The following is a 22,325-nucleotide window of genomic DNA, read 5'->3' on the forward strand; positions in this document are numbered from 1 at the left end:
TAATAATAATAATAATAATAATAATAATAATAATAATGGACAGCCATACCATATATAACTGTTTCAATGGTATTCCCAATACTATATCTTCCTCTTTATTTTTATTTCCTCTTATAGAATAAGAACATTTGGGCTACTTTGAGAAATGGTAAGGAGACATTTAGCCAGCAAATCTTTTTTTTAGAGAGAATAAAAATAATTTAATGTACTTATTTATTGCCAGTGGAGCTCTTAATGAGATATTTTCTCTGCAAACATGAGGGAGAAATGATGGGCTATAATGTTCCTCTGGCCTTTCTTGAGCAGAATAAAGGCACTTATTTTCCCTTCTGGCAGTACTTCACAATCCCCACTGTTTCAGCCCATGTGGACTGCCATAACAATATCGGTGCCTTTATTTTACTCAAAGTAAGTAAAATAAAGCAGTGTTTTTCAACCTTTTTTGGGCAAAGGCACACTTGTTTCATGAAAAAAATCACGAGGCACACCACCATCAGAAAATGTTAAAAAAATTTAACTCTGTGCCTATATTGACTATATATAAAGTAATTCTCTTGAATAGGAATAAAATAAACACAAAGAAAGTATTTTATAATTACTTTATTATGAAATATTAAGTAAACAAAATAGTGAAAAATTATAAAATTCTTGTCTTGTCTGCACCTACGGCACACCAGGCAACATCTCGCGGCACACTAGTGTGCCGCGGAACAGCGGTTGAAAAACGCTGAAATAAAGGCACAAGATATTTCTCTGTGCCTCTCTCTTCCTCTCTGTAAAAAATGAATAAAATATATTAAAAAGGAAATTTTACTCAAAGTAAGTAAAATAAAGGCACTAAGTAGAAGCATGCTAGGTAAACAAAGTTTATGACTAGATCTCTTATTCTTCTACCACTAAGTTACACTAAAATAACTATATTGATCCTGGAAGGATGGCGTCTGTGGTGCAGGAGTGTGACTCTGCACAGAGGTCCTGGGGGATGTCCCCTCAGCTCCCTCTCCAGAACCACAGACCCCAGTCTCTCCTCACACAACTGGCTTCCATCTGGCCTCCTTACTCTGGATTCCAGGAGTTGTGGTTCAGGCACAGCAAGGTAACTTCCATTGGACAAATCCTCATACTGATAATAAGTTTAAAAGCTAAGAAATATGTAAGAAAATAAAAATTTTGCCGAAGCCGGTTTGGCTCAGTGGATAGAGAGTCGGCCTGCGGACTGAAAGGTCCCAGGTTTGAGTCCGGTAAAGGGCATGTACCTTGGTTGCGAGCACATCCCCAGTAGGGGGTGTGCAAGAGGCAGCTGATCAATGATTCTCTCTCATTGATGTTTCTAACTCTCTATCCCTCTCTCTTGGTAAAAAAATCAATAAAATATATTTTAAAAAATAAATAAAAATTTGAAGGCCCTAGAGAGGAACCAAACTAAACAGAAACTGGTGGCTATGATCCAAGAAAGCGAGCACACAGATGTCACTAATCAGAGACCCCATGCCCAAAGGAGACATCACCCCTGTGCGTGAGGAAGCAGAGAAAAGGCAGCAGTGCATTTCATGTACTAGTAGGTTTATCATTGAAAGGGCAGAGCAAGGCTATAAGAACTTCCCTTTTTGTCGGAGAGCCAACCCTATGTGCACTTAGTGGTTATCTCGATGCTGGCCTTGTGCGCCACCCTTGACCAATCAGGAGGTAGCAGGGCATAGCTCAGACCCAGGAATATGTTAATCATTTCCTGTCCTTTGTGCCGTAAGAACCTGCTGTAAAACCCTGACCTGGAACTGACCAATCGGGGTCAGCCAGCTCGGGTCTGACCCTCCCCCTCCCCCATACCCCTATAAAGCCCTTTGTTCTGTTGAAGCTCGCTCTCTTTTCCACTTTGCTGCTGCGCTGGTGTATGTGGGACTGAGCTTGGGCTAGCTTGAATAAAAGGCTCTTTGCTTTTGCATCGGACACGGCTCCCTGGTGGTCTTTGGGGATCACAAAATCTGGGTATAACAATCATGATAAACTCTCAGGCTGACAGAGGGTGGACTCACGTGGACTGATGAACAACGGGTGGTGCCATTATCAGGTACTTTTCATATGGAAAAAAAAATACAAAATAGACTATAGAATTGAACCACCTTACATGACAGAATATTAAACACATATTTCATATGTCCACCTACTGATCATTTGCTCAGATGAAACATTAAGGTTAGCAGTTTACACATATAACATTCTGTTGGCTATTCTGTCATTATTGCAAAGAACATGTTTGCACTATGTACATTTATTAGACTGTCGGTTACTGTTAAAATCCCATAATGGTGGAGAATCAAAACCTCCCAGTTAAAAATAGCTTTTGTGAGAAAAAAACAAACAACAACATACAAAAAAACAACTACCATGATGAGAATTAGGTCTTCTGGACATACGGGAGGGGAGAGAGGGGTGAGCTGTGCGGACACCAGTGGTCGCTGATGAACGGGATTTTTGACCTGGAACAGGCAGTGTTCCCCTGAGCAGCATGGCTTCCCCGGGTTCTTTGTCCACTGGAGTTAAAGAATGGAGCCATGGATGGAAGAGGGTAGAGGAAAGGTGGAGATTTATTGAAGAACAAGCACAGACTCCCGCGTATGGAGGGGAAAGAGTCCCCCTGAGTTCCTTTTTCCCGATTTATAAAGGCTGCAGTTCTTGTGCCTTCATATCCCCTCTGATTGGCCACCATTCCCTTTGATTTGGTCACTATAGCAACTCCTGAGCTCAAAGATCAAACTTCACATGGGATGTGTGAGGCCCTCCTACTTTATTTTATAAATATAGACCTTTGGCTACTCGCAGTTCCCTTATCTTATGGAAATGTAACTTCTGCCTTTCCCTTGTCTTATGGAAATGTATCATTTTGCAACTCCGTAGCCCTGTGTTTTTTCCCACGGACCCCCTTCATTTTAAAAATTCCCTAAACCTGCCTATTTCAACCCTAAACATTCCTATTTCACCGAGGGTGTCAAGATGACTCCTGACCCTTCTCTTTATCTGTTCGTGGGGCAATGTTCTACCTCTTCCATCACCAGCTTTCTCCTGACACAACAGTTACTGCTTCACATTGCTACACATGACACATCCCTTCTTAGATTCTAAAGTACACATTTTCTCATCTTTCAAATATCTAAAATAATTGTAACATATCTTTAAAACCAGATATCAACAGTCCTAGCTGGTTTGGCTCAATGGATAGATAGAGCATCAGCCTGCAAACTGAAGGTCCCCAGATTTGATACCAGTCAAGCGCACATGCCCACGTTGTGGGTTCAATCCCCATTGTGGGGTGTGCAGGAGGCAACCCATCACTGATGCTCTCTCATCATTGATGTTTCTCTCTCTCTCCCTTCTTCTCAGAAATAAATGAAAAATATATTTAAAAAAGAAATTCTTTAAAAACAACAACAAAAAAAACAACAACCAGGTGTCAACAATTGTTTTATAATAGAAGTATACATTTAAGGATCTTTTTCCTTTGTCCCTGAAATTATGTTAAATCAAGGAAATGAGATATTTATTAATACTGCTGCTATAGGGGGCAATTCTACCTTAAAAAAAGAAAAGAAAAAAATAGATGCTATAAACTCTAATTGAAATATACATGCCTTAAGTACATTTTAAATATCACAATTAAGTGCCTAGGCAACTTCGAGTAAACACAATTGTGTTCTTCCGCAAAGGAATATTTTTATTTCATAGCGTCTACTTGGAAGGTACTTGCACCATTTTCAGGGCTGACTTTAACCTTTCGATACAGTGATTAAACTTGTTCTCGTGGTAATGTATATATATAGGCTGCCTGGAGTTCTAAATATGACTTAAATAGATTGGCATATATTGGGTGCTTCAAAGCAAATTTCCTAAAGCTCCTGAATGAAATGTACTCTGAGTTCCGTCTCGCTATTCCCTGAAAGAGATCGGAAACATCCAGGTCGGTCACCCCGAAAGCTGCCTGAAGTATACCGGCGAGCTCCGATTGCGTTATGTAACCATCCTCGTCCATATCAAAAAGCTTGAATGACATCCGCAGGATCTTGTCCGTGTTGGCAGGATTGCACAGGACAGCCAGCCCTACCACGTACTCCCTGAAGTCTATGCTGCCGTCGTTGTTCCTGTCGAAAAGGGCGAAGAGTTGTCGGAAGGGCTCTGAGATGGGGAGTTTCAGGTAACTTGCGAACTCTTCGATCCCTATCTTCCCTCCTTTGGAGGCAACCGCGATGGCAGCGTACTCGTCCAGATGCTGGTGAATGCTATCCCAGTCTAACTTCAGCTTCCGGCTGATTTTGGTGAATTCCACCAAGCCCGCTTCCATGGGCAGCTGCAGGTGGCCTGCGCTGATCATCAGCTTGCAGTCCTCGAAGGTGTGGTCTGTCACGGGCACGCCCAGGGCGTTGGCCATGTTGACCCTCACCGCGTTGGCAAAGAGGATGGGGTCCTTCTTCTCCTGGTCGCTCGGGGTGTACACGGGCATGAACTCGACTTCCACCCTGGTGAAGAGCTGGCTCAGGGTCAGCATGCACAGCTGGAAGGCCGTGAAGCCCTGCCAGGTCCAGGTCACCGTGTCCAGGCTGTTGGGGTACCGGAGCAGCACGGGCTGCACGGGGACCCCCGGCGAGAAGGCCCCCAGCTTAAAAGTGACCAGACACGTGCGGTTGGTGCACACGCCCTCCGGGAAAATCATGATCTGCGGCCACTTGGGCTGGGCGATCACGCGCTTCAGGATCTCGTCCCGGGTGGTCTTCCTGGAGTTGGGGTCCTCCCGAGTCACCAGCACCGGCTGGGTGCTCAGCAGGAACTTCCCCGCTATCGGGATGCGGGCGTTCTGGCTCGCCGAGACCACGGAGGGGATCCCGGCCACCACGCAGGCGATGGCATCGAAGAAGGAGGAGTGCGGGGCGGTGACGAAGATGGGGGCCTCGCTCCACCTGGCCTTCTTCCCCTTCACCTTCACCAGGAAGCCCAGCACCAGGAAGCACGCGCGGAACAGGAAGCGGAGGGGCCGCTGCACCAGCTTCCTCCGCCAGCTCCGGGCGGGCTGGCCGCGGCGGGCCGAGTGGCCCAGGGTGGACAGCACGGTCACGGGCCAGAGGATGGCGAAGAGCACGGCCATGCAGGACACGCGCACCGGCACCAGCAGGGTGCCCAGCAGCAGCAGGGAGGCCCAGCGCCACGCGCTGATGTGCGTCTGCTGCAGGAACGGGTTGGCCACGGCGGGCGGGTACAGGGACTTGCTCCGCAGCAGCCGGCTGCAGGCCTCCCACGCGTCCGAGTCCGAGGAGGACGGCTTCTGGGACATGGGGCCGAGTCCTCGGGGAGGTCTTAGGAGGCCAACCCCCAGAGCGGGGACCCGGGCCGGCCCCCAGAGCGCACGCCGTCCCCTTCCTGCTCTTTCTGGTCACACATCATTAGAACTTAGAGGCAATTGTGTGTTAATAGGACGTGATGTATTACCTTTAAAACCCCAAAACATGTTAAATGGTGAATGATGTAGCAGGAGGGTTAGAATCATATCAACGGGACAATAAGTCTTTGCTTTTTGTAAACATCTTCATATATATATATATATATATATATATATATATATATATATATATATGTATGTTATGTGAAGATTTTCACATAACAATTGCTGACGTTTAAATTAAGCACATAGTATATAGCTACTAGGGCTATATTCATTTAAATATATAAACCTTAAAGACAATTTTTACTGTGAGATTTGGCAACTGGTAAGTCAAATTCAATTTTCTCTCCCTACAGTTGATTTCTACAGAAACGTTCTCTGGTTTAACGGTGGCACCCTTCAGCCTTTATCTCTAACAAACACTCCTCTACAGCCATTGGAAATTAGGCCATAGCCATGGTCATAGGCCAGAATTAGCCATGGAGTGTTTGCTTCAGACTCTTAATACTATTCCACACGAACCAATCAGCATTTGAGACAGACATAAGGAACAACAGCAAACCTTGCGATTACCTTTGTCAGTAACAAGTTTTCATTAAAGTACATCAGGATTACTTCATTGCGCCAACCACGGTCAGCATCCTGTCTCTTCCCTTTATTGCTGTCTTTTGGAAATGATCAATGGGAAGTATACTCAAAGCTGGTGTGAACCAGGCTCCCTCTATACTTTGTAGCATTTGCAACTCTGACAGTGCTCTATCGAATATTCCTGTGTTCACTACTGGCTAAGTTAAATTCGTTTTCTTAGAGTTAAAAACCTTAAACTGAAGGTTTCTGAGATATGTTTCTATTTCTTGGAGCATACCAGATTTGCTCCATGACCCTCCAATCTGCAGGCCAGTGCTTTAACCACTGAGCCAAACTGGCTAAGGCAATATGACTAATCTTTCCTCTACATATGTGGACACCAGAGCCTGTTAAACAGAATGTGATCTGGGTAAAGATGATGGGTTTACAACCAGATGGATCTAGTTCAGATCCTGGTTCCAACACTGTGGTCATTGGCCAACCTCATTTTCTCATCTGTAAGTTGTTGATACTCCCTACCTGGGAATGTTGTTATGAGGCACAAGTATAATATATATAGAGAAAAGTGGGCTTTTATTAGTAAATACAAGTTGTTAGGATCCAATGATGAGAATTCTTAGGGACATTCCTCTTTCTTCTGTCACTATCAGAACTATGCTTAGGGAGGGAAACATTCCTGTCACCAAGGAAACACAAAGTAGTCTCTAAAGGCCATGGCCTGGCAACAGCAGTGGTTGCCTCCTTTGCCAGAGCGACCCAAGAGAATGAATAGTCCCTTGAGCTGGTATTGTTCTCTATTCTGTAACTCTTCCCACTTCTATTTGTATTCTCATCACTATTCTTGAACCCTTGTTTAATTAACTGCATTCTGTAAGGGAAAGTTCTATATTACCATGACATCTTTCCTTTATATTTCTCCCACAGTGGGAAGATATTTATTAAGCAGTATTTGAATTCCCACAATGAACCAGTCCCTTTTTCTAGATGCTGGACGTATCAGTTAACAAAACAATAAAAAGGCTCTGCCCTGGGGAGCTTAGAGTCTAGCGCACAGAGGAAGACAGCATTCAGTTCTTGTTGCCTGGAGTGGGGCAAACTGACACTTTGATACTTTTTCTAAATCTTTCACCAATTTAGCTGAAGAATTAAGGCAAATAATTTAATGCATATGCTTTCCTACTTTGCAATGATATATATATACATATATATATATATATATATATATATATATTCATATCATCTCTTTTTAATCTTCCTAGTATAAGTAGTATTTATGGTCTGTTTTAAGAGTGTATACTAGTACTTATCTAGTCATATTTGCCTTCAAACTAATAAATATACTCTAAATACAAGAAACCTGTTAGTAGAAAATTTTAATGGTTAAAAAATAGTTAAAAGAACTTTTGAACAATAAAATAAAAATTTATACCATTGCAGGTTTGCCTTTTAATATGGCTAATCTTTTTATTTGTTTGTTGTTGTTAATCCTCACCTGAGGATATTTTTTCCATTAATTTTTTAGAAATAAAATGGAAGGGATGGGAAGACACACAGAGAGAAATATAGACGCAAGAGGGAAACATCAACTGGTTGTCTTCCGAAGGTACCCCAACTGGGGCTGGGAATCGAACCTGCAACTGAGGTATGTACACTTGACTGGAATCAAACCCAAGACCCTTCAGTCCACGGCTGACACTAACTACTGAACAAAACTGGCTAGGACAATATGACTAACCTTTAATATAATATATGTAAAAGGCACCATATGTTAACAGGGTAAAGAATGCAAAAACTTGCCCTAGCTGCTTTGGCTCAGTGAATAAAGTGTCTGCCTGTGAACTGAAGGGTCCTGGGTTCGATTCCAGTCAAGAGCATATCAGGTTTGCTCCATGACTTCAATCTGCAGGCCAATGTTTTAACCACTATGCCTGGGTTGCAGGCCCGATCCACAGTAGGGGGAGTGCAGGAGGCAGCCGATCAAAGGTTCTCTCTCATCATTGATGTTTCTGTCTCTCTCCCCCTCTCCCTTCCTCCCTGAAACCAATAAAAATATATTGGGGGTGGGAGGATGCAAGAAACCAAAACTAGCCACTCTACCCAACTTGCTTTTTGTACAAGTGTGTGCATTTTAAGGCAGGTGGTTTTCTGTGTAAAATACAATAGAGGAAAATCGACATTATATTACCAGTTCACACACATTCTCAGATTTTTTTTTTTCCAGCAATAGTTGTCAGGATATTTATTGATGATAAAGCATGTGAAAGCAATGTTTTCCTAGTGAATTTCACAGAAGTTAATGAACAATTTAAAAAATATATTTAGAGATTTTATTACCGACCTCCCATAGCAGATAAAGACAAGTCAATCTTTTTTCCTGGTTTCTTCTTTTAGAAATGTCCATATCAATTTGTTCACTATGTCAGGTTGTTCTTGCTGAAGCCAGTGACTGGCTTCTGACAAAATAGTTAGCCTGAAATAGTTTTTAACATAAATCTTTGTGACTTCAGCCATTTCAACCTCCATAAATGCGTCTTTGTCTCCCCACAGTAGTAGTGTTGGAGTGGTCACCGTGTGATGTTTGAGAGGCAGGCAGCTATAAAAACAAAACACGTGGGCTTGAGACTCATTTTAAAAGCTAATGTAACTTTTTTTCATAATGTTCCTTTAGGTCACACATTCTCAAAGGGAGCTAATATCGCCACCAAAGGGGTGACAATTGGCTCTTAAAAGATTGAAAAAAACATCTGACTCTACACATAAACCACGGATATTCATACAGTATATAAGCAGATATTAAAATTTCATGGGGTGGGGGCAATTAGGGAAAAATGTCTGCAAAGGCTCCTTAGGGAGGTGATGAAAAAAATGGTTGAGAAACACTGCTTTAGGCAATCTATACAATAAAGTATTTAAACAGCTACTTAAGAAAAAAACCAATAAAATTTTTTAATTGCAGGAGGCTAGCAAAATTTATAATGATATCTATAAATTATATACAAAATTCATTATTATGAGGAATAATTTGCTTTAAAAAGACACCAAAATTTCTGAATGGTGTGATGAAGAGAGATTTAAATAGTGGTTTTGTTTAAATATATTTTAAATTGTTTGTTAGATAAGTTAAAGCATTTTATGTGAAAATTGGAACTAGAAAGTCAGAAAATATAGGGTGTCTCCCCCCAAAAAAGGCACTTTGAATAATTAAAGGCAGTGTTTATTAAAATACATTTCATTTTCAAAATTGAGCTATCAGCTGTTAAAGTGTATATACATTTTGGAGGACACCCTGCATATATGGACTTAGCTTTCATACTATATGACACTATATTTATTTTGCAAAAAGAATCTTTTTAAAACAAAGTTTTATTTTATATTTTCTTAAATACAGAAAAGTATAAAGAATAAAATCATGCATGGTTCCATCATTAAAAGATAATCTTTGGTCATTTTCTATGCATATATTTAAACCCATATTATGAATACAAGGCAATAAATATACACAGTATACATATTCAAATTTTATATTAAACAATAACTTAAGACAGCATAATAACCCAAAAATGACTTGACTATTTTCTTATAATTGAATTATTTAGATCATTGCATCACTTTAAGCATCCCCTTATTTTAAGTAATGATATTATGAGCATTTTGTGCACAGTGAATCTTTGTTGGTATTTCAGATCATTTCTTTGGGTAGCCTTGAAAGAGGAATTCCTTGGGTAAAAAGTATAAGTACTTTTAAAGTTTCTGATACCTTCTGTTACACTGTTTTTCAGAAAGGTCGGATGGTATTAATTACATTCTTGCAGAGAAGAATGAGAAGGAACATCTAGCTACACACTCTCCAGCACTGACAAAGATTTTCACTACTTATCCAAAAGTTTGACTTGTGGTTACTTGGGGCTGGTAGATGCAGCTGGGATGTGCAGGATATAACATATGCCCACCAAGGACTTACCTTTTAAAGCCCATGCAAGTGGCCATCATTTGGCTGTAATGCTCCTAAAAATTCTTTGTGAATGGCTAACTGATAGAGAAATATATTCTATACTTAATTGCTATACAAACTTGCATGCCACTTAAGTTCTAGAGCTCATAAAATGTTCAAAGGTAAACCATTTTTTAACAGTTATCTGCATAGCTGAGCATGTTATAACACAATCAGTAAGACAAGGGGTGTTTTAAAAAGCTATTGGTCAAAAAACAAAGAGAAACAAATTCTTCACCAGATCAAATTAAAATTAAAAGGGAGGAGTTTCTAGAAAACTAAAAAAACACACATATTCTCTGGTCCTGAGAATTCAAACTGCTAAATTTTACATGAATTACAAGTTACATGTAAAACAAAGAAGGTATAGCTTTGTGACTACAGTTACTAATATTGATTGCTTATTTGAAAGTGGCTAAGAGCGTAGATCTTAAAAGTTCTCATCCCAAAAAACTAAATTTCATGATGATATGTGGTAATGAATGTTAACTACTTATTGTGGTAATCATTTTGTGATATATGGAAATATCAAATCATTTTGTTGTATACCAAAAGCTAATATAATGCTATATGTCACTTGTACCTCAATAAAAATAAGTAATAAAATAAAACAAAGGAAAACATTAAATTTTTTAAACAAAATTGGTTTTAGTATGTTAAGCTAAAAAATTTATTGGGAAACACAATAACATTTTCTGATTAAAAGTGATTTGAGTAAGTATAGAAACAATTTGAAAGACCTACAAAACTGTAACAAGGAGTAACAATTATTGCTCTACATTCTTAATTATTTAACCTATAAAAACATATTTAACATACTTATTCCAAATCAATCTGAATTTAAAATGTTACTCCTCCAGAGTCTGAGTAATCAGATGATTTGTAAGTATGAAGGCAGCATTTTCCATTACTTTTGTATGTGAAAATATTTCATTAGTTTGATTTAAAAAGATAATGTAGAAAATAATAACACTCACCACTCAGCTCAAGAAATAAAACACTGTCCTGGTTGGCATGGCTCAGTGGTTGGGGCATCAGCCAGAGTACCAAAGGATCATGGATTTGATTTCTGGTCAAAGGTCGGCTCTGGCATATGTGTATGTGGGAGGTAACTAATCAACGTGTCTCTCTTACATTGATATCTCTCTCCTTATCCCTCTCTCTCATCCTCTCCCTCCTTTTCACTCTCTCTAAAAATCAATGGGAAAAATATTCTTGAGTGAGGATTAACCAAAAAATCCTATATAATGAATGCCTAATATGCTAAGTGTCCAGTCGTCCATTCAACCAATCAAAGCGCAACCAATTGCTATGATGTGCACTGACCACTAGGGGCAGATGCTCTGACCAGTAGGTTAGCTTGATGCTGGGGTCTGGCTGATCAGGACTGAGCAAGATGGGCCTGACATGCCCTAGAGTAGGGGTGTCGAACTCAGTCAGAGAAGGGGCCAAAATCTAAAATCCAGCCTAAATCGCGGGCCGAATGGTTTACTGAACAGTCATAAACTGTCATTGTGATGGAAACGCAGCAGAGTGCAGTGATGACAGCGCAGTGCGGGCCACATTGCAAGGCCTGGCAGGACGGATTTGGCCCGCGGGCCTTGTGTTTGACACATGTGCCCTAGAGCCCTCCCAAAGTCCCTCCCTGGCTGGCCAACCTCCTACATCCCTCCCCGGCCCTGATCATGCCCTGGTGGGGTCCCTGGGCCTGGCCTGTGTCCTCTTGAAATCTGGGACCCCTTGGGGGTTGTCGGAGAGTCAGTTTCAGCCTGATCCTGCAGGCTAGGACTAGGGACCTATTGATGCATGAATTTGTGCACCATGCTTTTAGTAATAAATAAAACACTAAAAATATAATTAGATCTCAGCCCTCTACTGGGGACTGAGCCTGAAACCCTGGGCATGTGCCCTGACCAGGAATTGAACCATGACCTCCTGGTTCATAGGTCAATACTCAACTACTGAGCCACAGAAATGCCAATTTCTGGACCCTATCCCAGGTTCACTGAATCAGAAACTCTCAGGGTGGGGTTGAGCCATTTATGTTTTAACAAGCCCTCCAGATGATTCCGATACAAACTAGACTGAGGATTAGGAGCAAGGATTAGGTTGAATTTGGTTCTTACAATCCCCATGAATATTTTAAACTCATATGTGTTAGGATACCTCGACCCCATTCCTCTGGTTCCTTAAGAAGAGATTTTACTTAAGCCCTCCTGGATCTTTGCCCCACACTCGATTGGTGAGTGACAGTTGTTGGTTCTGGGTTTTGGGCTGGTAGGTCTATTCAAATACTATGTCCTGAAGATAAGAGGTTTGTTTTTTTTTTAATTATTATTATTATTTTAATATATTTTATTGATTTTTTACAGAGAGGAAGGGAGAGGGACAGAGAGTCAGAAACGTCAATGAGAGAGAATCATCGACCAGCCTCCTCCTGCACACCCCCCACTGGAGATGTGCCCGCAACCAATGCACATGCCCTTGACTGGAACCGAACCCGGGACCCCTCAGTCCGCAGACCGACGACGCTCTATCCACTGAGCCAAACCAGTTTCTGCAAGCTTTTCTATGGGCAAACTGCTCTAAAGTCTCCACTGGCAGTAGGGAGTTAGCAAGACCATTTCAGTTTCATAGTGAGCCATAGCCTTCACGCTATCCTTTGTCAGTAATGCAGGTGACAGTTTATTTTTCATCTACCGACTCGTGATTGATTTCTCAACTAGTTCAGATGTTAGGCAGGAAAAGGGGGTCCTCTGGTCAGATGCCTCCAAACACAGTATATGTATTTCTGTAAACAATGTAGAGAGAGGTGTTTGGCATTTTAAAACTTTATTAAATAGCATATGGCACATATCCCCCCACAACTTGCTTTTGTGCCTTAGCATTACATTTTTTGAGATTTATCCATTGGTGACACATGCAGTTCTTCGTTTTCACTCTTGTGTAAAATTCCATCATATGACTATACCACAATTGATGCACTCGCCTGTTAATGGACATTAAAATTCTCCCAATTATTTTGATAATTCAAATGATATCGAACTCATTCTTGTACATGTCCACTTGTGCACATGTGGAAGAGTTTCCTCACAGTCCATCCCAGAAACAGAATGCTTCCTCAGAGAGGAGCACGTCTTCCACCTTACTCGATATTGTCAAGTTGTTTTCCAAACTGACTGAATGCTTCACAAGCAGCATATGAGAATGCACTTTGCTCCACATCATTGCCAACAGTTGTTCTCAAAAGTTTAATTTTTTTCCCCCCAATCAAATGAGTGTGAAATACTCCTCATTTATTTGATGTGGCAGAGATTGCTTCCCCAAACTTCTTCCCTTCCACTCTAGTGATAAAGCCCCCAATTTTTAGCCGGACAAAAGGCCACCAGAATAAAGACTTGACTATAATACATTCCCCCGGCTTCTTGCAGCGAGGATATTATGAGAAATAGTGTGTGTAGCTTCGGAGTTGTTCCCATTCCCCAACTCTGCCCACCCACTGCCACTTCTCTTTTCCCCGTTTATACTGACTAACACGCAGATGTGGTGGAAAACCATGCTGGTCCACACAAAGAAGGGCAACACTGTAGGAGTGGCAGAAAAACAAGACAAAGTGTGCAGGTCTCTGACCAAAGAATAACAATAACTTTGATGACTTCATGGGACCCAGCCACTATACCAGCCTAGACTTTCTCTGTGAGAGAAATAAATTCTATCTCTTTTTGTATTACTTTAGATCTCTGTGACAAGCAGTAAAACTATGTTCTATAGCTGACTGCTAGTAAGGTTGACCATCTTTCATGGTACTGACCATTAGATTTCTCTTCTGTGAACTGACTTTTATCCTTTACCCATTTTGGGATTGGACCTCCTTTGTCTTACTGATTTGGAGACATTCTTTATAAACTCTAGATATTATTAATTCCGGTTTAATTATGTATTGCAAGTAACTTCTCCCTCTCTGAGGCTGCTTCATTATTTTATATCTTTTTATATAGTGACTAGAGGCCTGGTGCACAAAATTGATGCACGGGGCGGGAGGGGGTGGGGACTTCCCCTCAGCCCAGCCTGCACCCTCTCCAATCCAGGACCCCTCGGGGGATAACTGGGACTGCTGGCTCCTAACCACCCACCTGCCTACTTACCTGATCATCCCTAACTGCTCTCCCCTGCTGGCCTGATTGCCCCTAACTGCTCTCCCCTGCCAGCTTGATACCCCTAAGTGGTCTCCCCTGCTGGCCTGATTGCCCTAACCGCCTCTGCCTTGGCCCCCGCCACCATAGCTTTGTCCAGAAGGATGTCCAGAAGACGTCTGGTCTAATTAGTATATTGCCCTTTGATTAGTATAGATATTTTTAATTTTAATGTTATCCAAGTCACCAGTCTCCTTAATTTGAGCTATTTGTGTTCTATTAAAGAAATTGTGCCTTCGCTGGTTTGGCTCAATGGATAGAGTGTCAGCCTGCACACTGAAGGATCCTGGGTTTGATTCCAGTCAAGGACACATGCCCACGTTGCAGGCTCAATCCCCAGTAGGGTGCATGCAGGAGGCAGCCAACCAATGATTCTGTCTCATCATTAATGTTTCTAACTCCCTCTCCCTTCCTCCTGAAATCAATAAAAATATATTTAAAAAAAATACCTTTCCCACCTATGGTCATTAACATTTTCTCCGATATTATCTTTTAGACCAGTGGTTCTCAACCTTTCTTTAATACAGTTCCTCATGTTGTGGTGACCCCAACCATAAAATTATTTTTGTTGCTACTTCATAACTGTAATTTTGCTACTGTTAATGAATCATAATGTAAATATCTGTGTTTTCCGATGGTCTTAGGCTCTACGGCAGTGGTTCTCAACCCGTGGGTCATAACCTACAGGTTGAGAACCGCTAGCAGGGTCTCCTGTTAATGGTTATAATTAATACATAATCATAGTTGTTTTTAAAATAAATCCAGCTTCCATTTAAATCTCCATTAAATAAATGCAGCTGCCATTTAAATCTTCCATTAATATCTCCAATAGTAATTGTGGGTTTTCATTTTTCCTTGTAAGTTTGTCAGTTTTTGCTTTATTATTTGATGCTTTGTTATAAGTTTACATGTATTCACTTTTTTTGCAGGCTAGGTCCTGTTGCTAGTCTGATTCCTAGTTCATTTTGGTTCTTTGGCTTCAAAATCTGAAAAGTCCTTTGACAAGGCTATAGCCCTGGGGAGCCTTAGTGTGATAAATGGAGGAGATTTTCATACCTGTGTATGATGTGCTGTGCCCTTCTGTAGTCATTATATATGGTAGAACTCTGATTTTAATGATGTACTTAATCTCGATTACCCTATATAAAAGAATGGTCTGAGGGAGTCATCTGAACTTTGAGGAAGTCTGATGTTACCTTCATCCAGCTAGATTTAACTTACAACAACCCAGGCAAAAGTGTCTTCGCTTTTATATAAAAGTATGAGCTTATGCCGTCACAGGCTTGCTCCCCCACCCCACCCCTCACACCCCACCCGCCCTCTCTCTACACTAATTAACAGGATTCTTTAGTGATTACTCTTGGGAACGCAGGTCCTCCTAATGAACAAATGGTTGGTAAAAGAACCTAAGCAAGATGAAAATAATTTCCCTTTTTCCTGATAGCTGCTTAAAACATAATAGTTTGTATCACAGAGCTCTCTTAAAACTATCATTCCTGTCCCGTCCAAAATTTAGACTGCATGAAACTGTGTCATTCTACTTTCTCTTACAGTTATCTTTACAAATGTTATTTGTAAAAAAACAACAACAACAAAAATAGAACATGGACTTCAGACAATGTTGCTATATCCTGTAAAATGGAACCAGTAGCCTCTGTCTGCCTTTCTGATCATTGCCTTGGTTGATAAATTATTACCTACAAGTACCTTTTATGTTTAAAAAATATATATTTTATTGATTTTTTACAGAGAGGAAGAAAGAGGGATAGAGAGTTAGAAACATCAATGAGAGAGAATCATCAATCAGCTGCCTCTTGCACACCCCCTACTGGGGATGTGCCCGCAACCAAGGTAAATGCCTTGACTGGAATTGAACCTGGGACCTTTCAGTATGCAGGCCAATGCTCTATCCACATCTATTACCCTGCTTCGGCTACAAGTACCTTTTAAATGAACATCTCTATTTGCCAAAGTTATAACTATACCTACATGTAAGTCTTGTTAGTAAAAAAAAGGCTTGGATTTATTTCTTCTCCCCTCATTTATATAATCTCAGGACTCCTCTTGGATTCCACATTCAAAGAGCTTGAGAGATTTTGTTTTATTTTTATTTTATATTTTTAATCTCTATTGTTGAAAGTATTATATATTGACCCCTTCTAGCCTGCCCCTGTTACCCCGGCCCCTTTCCGCCCCAGCCTTTACCACCCTATTGTCTGTGCCTATGAGTTATGTATAGATGCATACAAGTTCTTTGGTTGATCACTTCCCACCCTCCCCCACCTTCCCTCTGAGAGTCTACAGTCTGTTCTATGCATCTATGTCTCTGAGTCTGTTTTGTTCATCAATTTATTTTCATTAGATTCCACATATGAGTGAGATTATGCAATACTTGTCTTTCTCTGATGAGAGATTTTGTTTTATTTAGAATAACACCTACTATAACTTTTCCCTATACACTTAATTTCAACTTTTGTGTGTCTTTTTGCTTTAATTTTTACTAAATCCAATTGATATTTTGTTTTTTAACTGGAAAATTGAATATGTTAATATTTCTTGAGCATACTGAAATTGTTGTCAATATGTTTTCTATTTACCCTGCTTTGCTTCCTTTTTCTCCTTTCTTGCCTTTTTATTTTTTTTAAATATATATTTTATTGATTTTTTACAGAGAGGAAGGGAGAGGGATAGAAAGCTAGAAACATCGATGAGAGAGAAACATCGACCAGCTGCCTCTTGTGCACTCCCTACTGGGGATGTGCCCGCAACCAATGTACATCCCTTGACCGGAATCGAACCTGGGACCTTTCAGTCCGCAGGCTGCTTCTCTATCCACTGAGCCAAACTGGTTTCGGCCTTTCTTGCATTTTTAAAAAATTATAGTTTTTTTTAGCCCTGGATGGCATTGCTCAATGATTAAAGTGTTGGCCTGCACACCAGAGGGTCATGAGTTCGATTCCCAGTTAAGGGCCCATACCTGGGTTGTAGGCCCAATCCCCAACTCTGTCAGGGTGCATGTGGGAGGCAATCAATCCATGTGTCTCTATCACATGATGTTTCTCTCTCTCTCCTCCCCATCCCTCCACTCTATTCTCTCTAAAAATAAATGAGGGAAAATTAATAGTTTTCTTGTCCCTCTCTATTAATTAGAAAATAATACGTTATATTTCTATTATTTTATTTTTCAAGAAAAAATTCTTAGCATATACCATATATTATATATGAATGGTTTCTAATTATCATCTATCTATAATTCTATCCTCTATGTCAAATATAAACTGTCTTTTCTATTTTCACTTTTTTCTCTCTCTCAGCTACATTTTGGTTCTCTTTCAGCTCTTTCTGGTCTCTCTTGATATTACCTTATTCTTTTCTCACATTTTTTATTCTTTTATGTATTCAATAATTTGAACATGATTTTTAATCTCTGTCCTAGAATTTGAAATATTAGGAGTTCTGCCACATTAGATCTAACTCAATGGTGGATTGGTATTTGGATTATGAACTCATCTTTAGGGGACTTAATCTGTGAGAACAGTGTGAGTCTGAGTTGAGATGTATTCTCCTGAGAAGCTTTTTGTTTGTTTCTGCCAGGCTTCCTAGAGAATATTATAATCTACGATCACATTAAAAAATATTTTTCCCTAAGAATTCCAATATTATGGAACTAGCATAAATTCAAGCCCCTAAATCTTTTCAAGGCAGGCTGTAGTCCCCAATTCTCAATGGAAATCCTTTTTCTCCTTTCTGGAGTTCAAACCCAAATAGACAAGCCCCCGTGTCTTACCTTTTACTCTATACTTTCTCCTTGATAATACCTTCTGCAATGAACGTTTCAGTTGTCTCTGTCAACAGCTCCAATATTTTATCTATTTTCATCCTAGATTCCCTCCTGCTTCCCAGACCCTGGTATCCAACAACCGATTTGAATATCTAAGGCACCAAATCAGATTCAACTAGTTTAAGATCAATAAAATTTATGACCTTCCCCTCAAAAGTATTATAGCACCCTTCTAGTGTTTTCTAGTTTAATGAATGGCACAATTATGCATACAGTTGTTCATTCCACAAATCCAGGAGCCATCTTTGCCAGCTCCTCATCTCCCCACCCAACCTATGATATGCCTCTATCAATTACGTCTCTTATTTCACCATATCTCTCTTAAATCTACCCAGTTTCCCAATCTCCACTGTTTTCAGAGTACTTCAAGCTACTTGTTCCCCACATTCATTCCTCCAATGCATTCTCCACAAAGAGTGAATTTATCCAAATACAAATTGAATTGTTTCTTTTTCCTGCTTGAAACTCTCATTCACTGGCTTCACTTTCATGGCTATCAAGTCCTTAAATGGTCTACTTGGCTTTGGGTGACCAGTGCTGCCTATCTCTCAGACTCAGCCTCATTCCACTGTCCTCTTCTCACTCTCACTTTCTATACTTCAGCCAGATTGGCTCTCGTTGTGTTACTTAAAACCACAGCCCTCCATCTTCCCACACGGTTTTGGGACAAGCTGTTTCCTTTCTCTGGGAGGCTAATTCCCCTACCCTGAACTTGGTCTAGTCAGTACTTAACTCATCTTTTATTTATTTGTTCAAGCATCATTTCTTGTCACTTTCTTTCAAAGTTTTTATATTAGTTTATAACCATATAGTTATTACTGTGAATATTTGCTCGATAGCTGTTTTCCCTACTTGACTATAAGTTTAGTCAAATCAGGGACCTTATCTAGTTATTTTCATTACTATACTCTGAATTCTGGCATAGCCATAACATAAAGAATGCTTAATAAATATTTCTTGAGTGAATAAATAATCATGAAAAATATAACTAAAATATACATCTGTTTAAACAATCTAAAGGGAGAGATGAAGTGAATAGAGTTATGGATAAAACTAGTGACAACTATGTTGGGATCCATTATACTATTTGTTCTACTTTTCCAGGTTTTTGAAATTTTCCATAAAAAAGATTATTCAACTTACAAAGTCATAATACTTCATTTGAATTTGATAAGTGGTGAACTTCATATTAAAAAAATTTAGGTAACAGTGGCTTTGTAATACAGTTTGAAGTCTGGTATTGAGATCCCTCCTACTTTACCCTTCTTTCTCAGGATTGCTGTGGCTATTCGGGGTCTTTTATTGTTCCAAATGAACTTTTGGAGAGTTCGTTCTAGGTCCGTGAAATATGCCGTTGGTATTTTAATGGGGAGTGCATTGAACCTATAGATTGCTTTAGGAAGTATGGACATTTTGATGATGTTGATTCTACCAATCCATGAACATGGTACATTCTTCCATCTCCTTCCATCTTCCTCTATCTCTTTTTTCAGTGTTGTGTAGTTTTCTGCATATAGGTCCTTTACTTCCTTAGTTAAATTTATTCCTAGGTATCTTAATTTTTTTGGTGCGATGGTAAATGGAATTGCTTTTTTAGTCTCTGTTTCTGTAGTTTCACTGTTGGTGTATAGAAATGCCATGGATTTCTTGGCATTAATTTTGTATCCTGCTACATTGCCAAATTCATTTATTAAGTCAATTAGTTTTTTAATGGAGTCTTTTGGGTTTTTTATGTACAATATCATGTCATCTGCAAATAAGGATAACTTTACTTCTTCTTTTCCAATTTGGATGCCTTTTATTTCCTCCTGTTGTCTAATTGCAATGGCTAGTACTTCCAGAACTATGTCAAACAGGAGTGGCAAGAGTGGGCATCCCTGTCTTGTTCCTGTTCTTAGAGGGAAAGGTTTTAGTTTTTGCCCATTGAGTATAATGTTGGCCGTGGGTTTATCATATATGGTTTTTATTATTTTGAGGTATGATCCTTGTACTCCCACCTTATTAAGAGTCACTATGCTCAATTAATATTTGACAAAGGAGGCATGAATATACAATGGAGTCAAGACAGTTTCTTCAATAAATGGTGTTGGGAAAATTGGGCAGACACATGCAAAAGAATGAAACTAGATCACCAACTTACACCATACACAAAAATAAACTCAAAATGGATGCAGGACTTAAACATCAGACGGGAAACCATAAAAATACTAGAAGCATCCACAGGCAGCAAAATCTCAGATGTATGCCAAAAGAACTTCTTCACTGATACTGCCCCTAGGGCAATGGAAGCTAAAGAGAAAATAAACAAATGGGACTACATCAAAATAAAAAGCTTTTTTACAGCAAAAGAAACCATCAACAAAACAACAAGAAAGCCCATGGTGTGGGAGAACATATTTGCTAATAACACCACTGATAAAGGTTTAATCTCCAACATCTACAGACAGCTGATACAACTAAATAAAAGGAAGGTGAATGATCCAATTAAGAAATGGGCAATGGACCTAAATAGAATATTTTCAAAAGAAGACAGAAGGAAGGCCAAAAGGCACATGAAAACATGCTCAAAGTCACTAATTATCTGAGAGATGCAAATCAAAACAACAATGCGGTACCATCTCACACCTGTCAGAATGGCCAACATCAACAAATCAACAAACGACAAGTGTTGGCGAGGTTGCGGAGAAAAAGGAACCCTCGTGCACTGCTGGTGGGAATGCAGGCTGGTGCAACCACTGTGGAGAACAGTGTGGAATTTCCTCAAAAAACTGAAAATGGAACTCCCATTTGATCCAGTAATCCCACTCCTAGGAATATATCCCAAGAAACCAGAAACACCAATCAGAAAGGATATATGCACCCCTATGTTCATAGCAGCACAATCTACAATAGCCAGAATTTGGAAACAGCCTAGGTGCCCGTCAGCAGATGATTGGATCCAAAAACTATGGTACATCTACACAATGGAATACTATGCTGCCATAAAAAAGAAGGAATTCTCAGCATTTGCAGCAACCTGGATGGAATTGGAGAACATCATGCTGAGTGAAATGAGCCAATCAATGAAAGAGAAACACCACATGACCTCACTCATTTGTGGATAATAAAGATCATTATAAACTGATGAACCAAAAGATAGATACAGAGACAGTAAAGCAACAAGCAGCTTGTCAAATTTCAGCGGGGAGGGGAGGAGGATCTGGGGGAGATAATAGATCAACTGAAGGACTTGTATACATGCATATAAGTACAACCAATGGACATAAAGCTCTGGGGAGGGAGGGGATGGCTGGGAGGGAGGGAGGGGGGAAAATAAAATAAAATTAAAATTAAAAAAAAAAATTAAAAAAAAAATTTAGGTAATGAGGAGAATCCAAGATGGCTGCTCGGGTAGGCAACTAGCCGCAGCCACACACAACAATTTCAACAAAATACAACTAAAATATAAAATGGACATTACCCAGAACTACAGGAAAGTCGACTGACTGAAAATTCTACAACAAGAAGCAAGGAGAAAACCAGAAGGAAGCGCGGAGGAGCTGTAAAAGCCCAAGGAACGGAGACACATGGCGCGCGCGTGGAGAGGACAGAGCCGGAGAGGAGGGAGGCCGAGTGCCTGGCTGGCGGTCCCAAGCAAGAAGGAGAGAAAAGCTCCGACTGTGCTGAGCCCAGCTCCAACTGCTCTGAACCCCAATTCTAGGTCAGACCCCGGGGACCCAGGCTCATCCATAGGGAGCCGGGCTGTAAGGCAGGACTCCGGGGAAGTGGTGAAAGGAGGTCCCGGAGGCGCACACACTGCGCGTGCAGAGAAGGGCTGGCCGGCTGTGCCGCGGGATTGCCCTGACGGGAAGGAGACAGGGGCTCCAGACTGCTCTGAACGCCACCTCCAATCCCACTACCAACTGAACTGAACCCCAATACCGGACTCATTGGGGGAGAGCATAGATAGTTTGGCAGCAGGCGAAAATCGAGGGCACCTTTCTCTCAGAGGCGCTCGCAACAAGTACTGAAGGACCCTGAGTCTCAGGAGTCGCATAGGGCGGGGCTGACGGAAGCCAAGGCTGTAGGCTCCACCCTGAAACCCCGCCCTATCAGGAAAGCTGCCTGCGAAAATGCCTAAACCAAATAGATCACAAACGAAAGAAATGGAGGACAAAAAGTGACTGGATATAAAGTTCAAAACCACACTTATAAGGTTGTTCAAGAATCTCCTAGAAAAGGCCGATAAAATAAACAAGACCTATGAGGATATGAAAAGGGATCAACTAGAAATAATAAGGGATCAAC

General features: G+C 40.5%; 2 protein-coding genes across 2 annotated transcripts in view; both read right to left on the reverse strand.

Annotated features, from left to right (window-relative positions):
* Positions 1-3,732: 3,732 nt before the first annotated feature.
* LOC118724106 (lysophosphatidylcholine acyltransferase 2B-like) lies at positions 3,733-5,427 on the reverse strand. Its single transcript, XM_036447018.2, is given in 2 exon segments — positions 3,733-5,335; positions 5,338-5,427. Coding segments are annotated over 2 exon segments (1,644 nt in total). The 3' UTR covers positions 3,733-3,781.
* Positions 5,428-8,118: 2,691 nt separating this feature from the next.
* EPHX4 (epoxide hydrolase 4) overlaps positions 8,119-22,325 on the reverse strand; it is a 32,797-nt gene continuing 18,590 nt past the window's right edge. The window contains exon 7 of the mRNA XM_036447019.2: positions 8,119-8,606. Within this exon, the coding sequence (XP_036302912.1) occupies positions 8,375-8,606 (232 nt within the window). The 3' untranslated portion in view covers positions 8,119-8,374. The remainder of the gene's footprint in view (positions 8,607-22,325) is intronic.

Source organism: Pipistrellus kuhlii, unplaced genomic scaffold (genome assembly GCF_014108245.1).
Source record: "Pipistrellus kuhlii isolate mPipKuh1 unplaced genomic scaffold, mPipKuh1.p scaffold_m20_p_2, whole genome shotgun sequence".
Classification (NCBI taxonomy): domain Eukaryota; kingdom Metazoa; phylum Chordata; class Mammalia; order Chiroptera; family Vespertilionidae; genus Pipistrellus; species Pipistrellus kuhlii.